Raw genomic sequence first — 9,917 nt, forward strand, 5'->3', positions numbered from 1 at the left:
CGGCCGCGGAGCTCCGGCTCCCCCCCCTCTCCCGGCCCCCGGGGTCCATCCGAGCCGAGCCCCGCTAGGGCAGGTGCAGCAGGGAGTGCTTCTGGCGGAAGGCCTCCAGGAAGGAGAAGACGCCGCGTTTGCGAGGCCCGGGCCCCGCAGCCCCGCCGCTGCCCCCGTTCGCCTTCGGTACCTCCCCGCTCGGTGCCTCCCCCGCCGCCGCCGCCGCCGCCGCCCGCTGCCCCTCCAAGGGTGCGCGCTTCGGCCTCGCCCCCGGCGCGGCGGCCACCAGGCACTTCTGGTACTGCACCTGCGGGGACACGGGGGGACACTTGGGGACACATGGGGACACGGTGTGACAGCCACCCGGCAGCAGGGCAGGACACGCAGGGCCGTGGGGTGATGCCTGGCACGGCGATCCGGCACCCTCCTGACCCCACACTGCGCCCAGCCTCGCCCCCAACCCTCCTGCCAGGAGCGCAGATGTCCAGGCTGGGTGGATGCTGTGGGGTGTTCGGGGAAGCAGTGTGGGGTTATCCCCCCTCCCCGGGGTGCCGCTCACCATGCAAGCCGCCTGCACCGCCTCCGAGATGGTGCCGGCGTCGGGCTCGCACCAGAAGGCCGTGCACTGGAAGTGCTGTCCCGTGTCCACGATGAGCGCAAAGGTGTGCGCGTCCCGGCCCACCCCGAGGAAGGTCACGTAGCGCACCTGGCACTCCCAGATGTGGGGCCTCTCTTCCTCCTGCTGGGACAGGACAGGCTGAGCCATCGCACGCCGAACCCACAGGGAGCCCTGCAGACCTGGGCACCCCCCAGCCAGATCTCCTCCTCCCCGTGGGGGCTCGGCCGCTGTGGGCCAGGCCCTCCCCAGGGGGCTGCTTCTTCCTACCCTGGGTGCCTGCTTCCTTCAGCCTCATCACCCCAGGGCCCCCCCTTCCCTCCCTGGTCCCACCTGTGCAGGGTGCACCCGCATGGCCGTGTCGGACACGCTGATGAGGGAGGGCGTCCAGCACTCCCGCCCAGGGCCTCTGGTCAGCTTCTCGATGGCCTCGTTCAGCACGTCCATCCCTGGCAGGAGAGAAGCCTGGCTGCCGCTCCCTGCCCCAGCGAGGTGGCTGCTGGTGCTGGGTGCCCCGCAGGTAGCGGCCCCCTACGTGGGATTTGCTCGGTCTCCCCACACACGTCGGCATTTCTCCGGCATCCGCAGGGCCAGCAGCACTTACCCATGGCCCTGGGTACGGGCAGGCTGCCGATGTACAGTGCTTCGTACTTCTGGATCGACTGCCTCACAGCATCCAGGATATCCACTGCCAAGAAAGGAGGCTTGGATGGGATCCCTGGCCCCCCCAACGACTCCCAGGGTCCACCCCAAGGCCCACAGGGATGCATCAAGCCAGGCCACGACGTTCTGTCTGCTGGGCACCCCATGGCCCTGCTGGTCTTTGTGCTGGGGGCAGCAGCACCCAGAGACCTTGAGCAACACAGCCCCGCAGTGCGCTGGCAGGGGCACGGGAGCTGCAGCCAGGCCCTGTGCCCACGAGGTGGTACCTTGCAGCGGCAGGTCGTTAGTGGAGATGGGTTCCAGCGTGATGGCGTGTGGCAGCCTGCTGCTCGCTACTGCTCGCTCGGCCACGATCTGCAAGAGACGGAGTGCACGGGGTGCCGCACGCTAAGGGGCAGCCTGATGGCTACTGTGGACACCCAGACACCCTCCCCATGGAGGGTGAGCAGAGCTCTGCGTGGGGAAACTGAGGCTCACAGTGGCAGAAGCAGGGCTCCTGTGCCTCCCCTCACCCCCAAGACCACCCTAAAACACCCCCCCGTGAGCACCAGGGCCATGAGAGGGCTCTGTCCACGCATGCCTGCAGGCCCTATTAGCCCACCTTGGAGCACATTTTGTGCAGGGCCTTGGCGATGCCCTTGGCAGGAACGTTGCAGTGGAAGACGTGACACTTGAGCACACAGGTGTCCTTGTCACTGGCCACAAACGCGAAGTCCCTGCAAGGCCACGAGCAAATAAATGAGCGAGGTCGCAGCAGAGGCAGCCTGCTGCGCTGCCCCTAGCCCGACACCACGTTACCTGTCCCTGCACGTCGCAACAGGAGGGGAGAAAGGAGAGCAGATAGGTTACTGCCTGGGTTCCTTCACCCCGAACGGGCAGAGCCACAGCGAGCCCGTGTGTTCTGGCCCTGCCTCCAGCACCTGCCGTTGTTGCAGCCAACACCCCAGACGCGGATGTTGAGGATGGGCTGGCAATGGATGAGGCTGTGGTCGAGGGGGTCTACCAGGCTCATGGTGTCCTTCTTCAGGATCATCACCAGGTCCTGGCCCTGCAGAGAGTCGGGGGCACCCTCAGCTTGGCAGCAGGCCTGGGCAGCCCCAGCACACGCCCCATGTGTGGGGACAGCCCCAGCCATTCAGCCTACTGTACGTGGTCACAGTTGGCTCCCTGGGCTCCCCACTCCCTTTGTGTGAGGACAGCCAGCCCCAGCAGCACTGGTCCCTGGGCACGGAGGGGATGCGGTACCGTGACTGAGCACCACCCCAGGCTCTCACCTCACCCCAGTTGTCTGCAGAGCCCTGGCCCTGGCACTTGCTGTTGGAGAGCTGCTGGATGCAGTTGTTGACAGCGATGCTGCTCTTGCCAGGTGCCAGGTCCTCCTCAGGGATCTCGACCCAGCCCAGCGAACGTACAGCGAAGCACTGAGCAGAAACACACCTGGGGCTTGAACGACAGGCCAGCACAGCCCCTCTCTCACGCCCCTCACCATGCCAACACGGCCACCCCTGCCCTTGCTTCCACCTCTGTGCCTGCCAGCTGCTAACTGCATGCTCCTCTGCCAGCCCCAGCACACGGTGCTGCAGCGAACCCTCTGCGTGGGCTGGGCTGGGTGCAGGAATCATCTGGCATGCCAGGAAGCCCCCTGATGCAGTACCTTTGAGCTGGGCTCCGTGCTGTGCTGGAGGTCATCTCTGTGCCAGGGCAGCGAGGTCCTGCAAAGGGACAGGGTGGTGAGGGGAATGTCCAGGGAAGTGCAGGTTAAGAAAGCCCTGGCACCAAGAGACCCCCACAGCACCAGCCGGGTGCTATCCCACAAAGGTGCTCAGCTGGAGCCCAATCCGTGTGGCTGTTCTGGGGGAACACAGCAGGGACCAGCACCCACTGGTGGTCGTGGGACACCAGTACCCCTGAGTACCACAAGCTGGCAGAGCACGCAGGCAGCCCTACCTCCTGGAGAGCGAAGCCATGGGGCTGGGAATGGGCCTGGTTTTTGTTGGGTGCTTCACCACGGAGGCCTGGCAGTCCTGAGAAAGAAGACGAAAGGGGTGAGGGCAGCAAGAGGGGGTGTCAGGAGAGGACGTCTGCAGAGGCGCCAGGTAGGAGGCCTCCCTCCCAGGACAGCAGTCTCAGTTCACGGGCAGCCTGAGAAGAACCAGGATAGGATCAACACGGGCCCTCCTGAAGTCCTTCAATGGGCTTAACCCTGACCAGGAGCAGGACTTTGGGGTGACAGAGAGAGTCCTGCTCCAAGGGGAGGCAGGACAAGGTACCCAGAGGGTCCTTCAGCAACCCACCCGCTCCCACAGCAGGCTTCTGCCGGGTAGTGGGAACCAACACTCCCCTGCCCACATCCCCTACCGTTTCCTGGAGTGTCTCCTCTCCATCAGCCTTCAGGCACCCTCCTGGGCTCGTGGTATGTGCAGGGTGCTGCCACTGCGTTGTGCCAGTGGGCACGTGCCAGTAGTAGGTGCCCAGAGTGTCATGGATTTTCCTCCAGCCTGGGGGGAGGTCTGTGTCCATCTCCAGGCTCTGGTCACTCCAGAGGTTGTCTGTGCAGGGAGAGCGTGAAGCAAAGGGGGAAAGCTCCCACAGCTGCTCCCAGCTGCAGGGAGCCTTGAGAAGCAAGCAGCTTTGGCCAGCAGGGAGAGGGTCATGCAGCTGCCTTCAGGGAACAATGTGTTGCCCCAAAACACAGCTGAGCACAGGGTTTGGTAGAGGAGTGCTGACCAGGAAGGTTTACAGGTATGCCAGAGAGGCTGCAGTAGCAGCAGACCCCAGGGCACCACGATCAGTGCAGGCAGTCACCTCCCTGACATCTGGAGGAACGGGGTGACCCCACCATGAGCACAGAGAGTTTGGGCAGCCTGAAGCTGTCAGGAGGCCTTGCCAGGGATGTTACCGTGCTGACTGCCAGCCCTGAGACCCTCTGCTAGCACTCAGGTCCCAGCTCTTTGCCAGCACTCCGGGCTGCCCGAGCCTGGCTTCCTCCCAGCTTCGCTGGGGAAAGGCATAGACCCTCCTCCCCGCACCTCCAGCTCCGAAGAGATTAAGCAAACGAGCCCGCGGTACGGATAAATAACCAGATCTGCTCCTGGGCGTGCGGCTAAAAATACCCAGAGGTCGCCGTGCCCCTTTGTGGGTGCTTATCCCCGGGGGGCTGTGCTGGCCTGAGCATAACCACACCACTGACAGCGGCCCTGCCACCACCAGCGGGGCCGTGCTCACCCCGCTCCGAGCCCTGCACCCTGTGGGCTGCCTCCTGCGCCCCGTCTGCTCTCGGGGTTCTGGCTGCAGACCCAGGATCTGCCCCCTCCACCTCTTTCTGCACCCCCCCATCTCTCTGTGCCCTGCCCGTGCCCTTCCTCCGGGCAGCGGGGAGCGCAGCAGGAGGCAGACAATGGCGCAGAGCCCGCAAGGGCTGCGCCCAGCATCTCCTGCAGCAGCCGGGCAGGGCCGAGGGGCTCCCCAAAGCCCCGCACCCCCCGTCTGAGCTCGGGAGGGTGATGGGGGGGTCCCCGACCATCACCCTCTGCACGTCCCGGCCCCGTTCCCACCCCTTTTAGCCCCGGCTGACCGTCGCAGTTGACGAGGATGATGGCCAGCATGTAGTCCTTGCCCAGCATGGCCCCAGCTGCCGGGCCCCGGCTGCGGCAGGGGCTGGAGGGGAGCGGGGGCAGCGCCCTGGGGTGGGGGGGGGTCTGCGGCTACCGGGAGCCGGAGCGCAGGGAAGGGGCCGGGAGGGAGCGGTGGGAGGGCGGTGTTTGGGGTAGGAGGGGACGGGCTGGGCGTGGAAAGGGCGTGGGGGGAGGCTGGGGGGGGGATTGGGAGCGATTGGGAAGCGAGCGGAGGGGAAGGGGAGGAGGCGGCTGAGGGTGGGGGTCCCGAGCCCGGGGGGTGCTGGTGTGGGAGGTTGTCAGGTGCAGGTGTCGGTGGGGAAAGGGTATTTGGTGTGTAGGGGCAGGGAGGGAGGGGTTTGGGGTGTGTTAGTGGGCTCAGATGGGCTCTATCCCACCCCGTGTGCCCTCGGGTTCGTGCTTTCCCCTCCCCACGCCATAAGGCTTTTTCCATTCCCGTGCCCTAACACGGATCACCCCTTTCCCATTCCCTCCACGCTTATTCTGCATTAACTCTCTCTCATGCATGCTCAGATCCTCGCCATTTAGGGGGAAATCGGAGGATTTGCACAGGTCTAAAGACAACTGCCCGTGGTCCAACCTCTTCCAGGCAGTAACAAACCACCGGGCTGTGGGTGCCCATCGCGTTCCTCCTTTCACGCAACGTGCAGCGCTTTGCATTTCCAGTTTGAGGCTTCTGCTTGCCCTGCTGTCCTGAGCTGACAGTCTTAGCTCGGTACCTGGGGACAGAAGCTCTGGATACATTTGTTGTGCATCTCAATTTCGCAGAATCGTAGAATGTCTCGGGTTGGAAGGGGCCTTAAAGATCCTCTGACCCCAACTCCACCATAGGCAGGGGTGCCACCAGCTGGATCAGGTTGGCCAAGGCCCCATCCAGCATGGCCTCAAACACCTCCAGGGATGGGGCATCCACAACTTCTCTTGACACTTGTTCCAGTGCCTCACTACCCTTACAGTGAAGAATTTCCTCCTAATGTCTACCCCCTTCTGGTTTACGACCATTCCCCCTTGTTCTATCATTATTTACCTGAGTAGAGTCCTTCACCATTTTTTATAAGACCCCTTTAAGTACCGAAAGGTCTCAATGAGGTCTCCCCCACTCCTTTTCCCCATGGAGCTCCCCATGTGCTGTTACAGACAGTCCTTCCAAGCATTAGGTGCCCAGTGACATGTTCCAAGGTGGTTTGCAATCTGTCTGGCCAGCCCATGATGGCTTCTTATTGTTTCCTTCCACACATCCAGAAGCTAGGAGTCCACGCAGGGCTTCTTCTAGCCTGGATGTAGCATATATTCTTGAGAGCCTCCCATGCCAACTCGTCTGCCCTGCTTCTTTCCATGCATGGCTCCCCACAGAGCTTGTATTTTTTGGAAGTACAAAATAAAGTTTTCATGTACGTTTCTTTGCTTTCAGCTAGGCCTGCCATTTTTGCTCAGAGCTCAGCCCAATTCGTGCGCTCTGTGGGCTAACATGCCCCAAATCTCATGAGACTGTTTCACACTACCCTTCCCTCCTATCTGCTCGTCTGATGGCCTAAAAAAGGCACCAGCTCCATAATCCAATTTGGTAGCAATCTACCATTATTTCTGTCTTTTTATCTTCTGTTGAAATCTGTTTTCTTGGCTGCAAGCTATTTTTTTTTTTTTTATTTCTTTATGAGGAACAACTGAAGGAATTGAGGCTGTTTAGCCTTGGGAAAAGGAGGCTGAGGGGAGACCTCATTGCTCTCTACAGCTACCTGAAAGAAGGAAAGAAGGAGGTTGCAGTGAAGTGGTTGTCATTCCTTTTTTTTTTTTTTTTTTTTTTTTTTTTTTTTCCAGGTGACAAATGATAGGATGCAAGGAAACTGTTTCCAGTACCACCGGGGGAGGTTTGTCTTGGATATTACTTGTTATAGTAACTTATTACTTGTGATATTACTTGTAGTATCACAGTGTGTTCTTCTACATGTTTCCTTGTCCTTAGTGCAACTGAATTTTATAGAACACTTCTCAAAACTGGGCTTGGATATTCAGACATGTGGCAACAACTCTGAATCAAATTGTTCTGTTTTTTCTACCTGCTTAGTAGACCTGTCAGTGACCTCCAAAGAAGAAGAAATGAAAAAGAGAAAGTCTGAAGATGCCAGATCAGAAACCCTGTCCCAACAAACACTTGCTTGATAAAGCACTTGGTTACATGTCTAAAGGCTAATCAAAGGAAATAGAAGAAATAACAGCAGGCAGAGAGAGCCCTGTAACCTACTCAGTGAAAATGGAGCACACTAAATAGGCTGATCCTCATATCATCAGGGAAGAGCAGTCCCTGGTGCCATGGGTGATCCACCCCTGCATCATCCCTGGTGCAAAACCCACCAAGGTGACTTGCTGAAAGGAACTGTCTCCTGGTAATGTCATGAAGGGTAATTATGGCCTACAGCGATATAAGACATTACGGGATGCAGAGGGAGAATTTAGAAATGGAACAGAGCAGAACCTAGCGACTGCATGAAACTTCATATGGGATGTTTAGGGGAACAGACATAGGAAGGGGAAAAGGTGGGAGGGATGAACACGGCAATCCAGATATGGGAGGGATGAACACGGCAAAACAGATAAAAAAGAAAAAAAGAGAAAAAGAGCCAGTGGCATGTAAACAAGGGGCAGGTAGGTATGCTTGACTAACAGAGCATTTTGTTTCATCACTGTAGTCTGTCCTATACTCTTCTTAAATCCTATTTCTTCTGTGTAACTGTGCTCTCTGCTTTGAGCCTTTGTTTCTGAGCAGCTAGTGAACCTCAGGCTGCACTAACTGCTGAGTAGACTAGGTGGTCTGGATAACCCCAGCGTCTGAGGGACCGGGCTGGTCCACCATAAAAATGGGTAAATTCAATGTGAGGGAAGGGACATTGCTCCTAGCTGCTATGGTAAGCACCAGGAAGCTCTTTTGGTAAAGGTAAGGTAAGCTCTTTTGACCATTGCTCTAGAACTACACCCTAAGAAAGGAAAATACAACACACGAGAGTATGTAGCAGGGAGAGTACCTTGCACACTCACCCAAACCTGCTTTAAGCACAGTAAATTCATCTCTGGACCAGATATGGATTTGAGGGCAAGCTGTTGATGGGAGCAGCCATAAAGATGACCTGGTTATAATGGAAAAAATACAATCAATTACCATTGAGCATTTATATCCCCACAAGCTAGCACCTGACAGGCATTTAACATGACAGCTTGAGGCACTTCTCTGTCACATTCACACATATCTTGACAGGGTATCCTGTTGCTTCCCTTCTTGGTCATCCTTTTTCCAATTGACCAAGGCCCTCTGAGGCATAAAAAGGCCAGAGTCAAAACTAATAGTTGACCTCTCCCTGACATTATTTTTAAATCTTAGGTTTCCAAATAATTATCAATATTAAGAATAAGATGAACTCTGCTACAAGAATTAAAACCCTTTGGGGGCACTCCAGTTCTGTGTAGGCCAGTCCTTTCTCCCAATCACAAGTCACATTCATTAGTTACTTGTGAAAATAAAATTTGGTTTACAATTATAAGCTTTAATTACACACAGAGTCTACTATGAAACTTCCTTTTTAATTTTAACTTTCAACGACTCTTCTGTAGGAACAACTTCCCAGGTACTAGGGTCGACAGATGTTTTCACTTGAGTATACTGAGTCCAGCCTTTTCCCACAGCTCTTGTGGTTGTTTCAGGGGTGAGCAGTACTTGGAATGATCCTTCCCGCTCAGGGTGGAGTTCTGATTCTCTCCAGGTACGTATCAGCATCCATCACATGGAATGAATGCACTGGGAATTCCAACAGTGGGCTTTGAGCCAACAGTCCATGAGCCCTGAGAGACGTCAAGGAAGAAGACAACCTGAGTATATAGTTTTTGAGAAAAAGACCCTTGGTTTCAAGAGTAGGTATCTCACTGCTTCTACCCAGGTATGGTAGTCCAAACAACATCTCATATGGCAAAACTCCTATATCTTTCCTAGAAGCAGTTTGAATTCTGAGAAGAGCTAAAAGTAAGCATTTTGTCCAGGAAAGCTTAGTCTCTAAAGCCAGTTTTGACAGGTGTTTCTTTAATGTCTCCAGACGAGAAAGGCTACCACGGAGTGTGAAACTCCCATTTTATTCCCAAAGTTCTCATTAATCCTTGCAAAATGTATGAAGTAAAATGACTTCCTTGATCTGAGTCTATATTTTCAACAATCCCATACATAGGAATAATTTGTTCCAGAATTACCTTTATCACCTCAATAGCTGTTGTTGATACTGAAGGAAAAACTTCTACCCATTCTGGCAAACGGTCAATTAATGCTAGCACATACTTTCATCTACCTACATTATGTAATTCAGTAAAATCTAAAATCTACTTGGATGCTCTGAAAGGGTCAAAGTCCTGGCCTCCAGGGGTTGCCTTCTTACTCACTCGTTGGCCTGCCCTGCTCCCATGACACACCCCATTCCTACACACACGTATTTCTCAATAGTGTCACACCTTGCCTGGCTTCCCAGTGGCTTCCCTGACATAGAACAGCTAAAATTTCCCTCATGATTTGTTTATTTACTATTTCTCTTCCATCAGGGAGAGCCCACCATCCTTCTGACTCCTGTGTTCCTAACTCCTTGACGGTTTCTATCTCTTTTTCATTGCTTTTCAGGTGGAAGCTTACACACGTGTAGAAGAAACAGCTTCATTTCTACTTCTAATTGCAGAGCCATTTTTTAAGCCTTTTCACCTATAATTCTATTTCCCCATTGAATGAGGGAGTTTCCTTTTTGATGTCCTCTTGATACACACCACAGCAATCCCTTCAGGTAACAATAATTTTTCCCAAATCTGCCTAATTAATTCTTCATGGATTGATCCCTCTCCCTTACTGTTTATTAAACCCATTTCTTTCAATTTTTTTCCCCCAATGTACGTATCACCCCATATGCACATCACAAACATACAGTTCCCCGTTTCCCTTGTAAAACTTTTATTTTATCAATTCTGACGTAAGAACAACGTTTTTGGCCCTG

At 55.4% G+C, this 9,917-nt stretch overlaps 1 protein-coding gene across 1 annotated transcript; it reads right to left on the bottom strand.

Moving 5' to 3' along the window:
* Window positions 1-64: 64 nt before the first annotated feature.
* Window positions 65-4,893, bottom strand: APBB3 (amyloid beta precursor protein binding family B member 3; the record flags this gene model as incomplete). The annotated part of the gene is made up of 12 exons (XM_084295015.1): window positions 65-298; window positions 551-733; window positions 941-1,056; window positions 1,212-1,295; window positions 1,537-1,624; window positions 1,872-1,986; window positions 2,191-2,318; window positions 2,545-2,691; window positions 2,925-2,982; window positions 3,218-3,294; window positions 3,629-3,819; window positions 4,845-4,893. The coding sequence occupies 12 exons, from the start codon at window positions 4,891-4,893 to the stop codon at window positions 65-67; spliced, it is 1,470 nt and encodes a 489-aa protein (XP_084151141.1).
* Between the last annotated feature and the right edge of the window lie 5,024 nt (window positions 4,894-9,917).

The sequence above is a fragment of the Netta rufina genome, assembly GCF_964035555.1.
Source record: "Netta rufina genome assembly, chromosome: 14".
Taxonomy (NCBI): domain Eukaryota; kingdom Metazoa; phylum Chordata; class Aves; order Anseriformes; family Anatidae; genus Netta; species Netta rufina.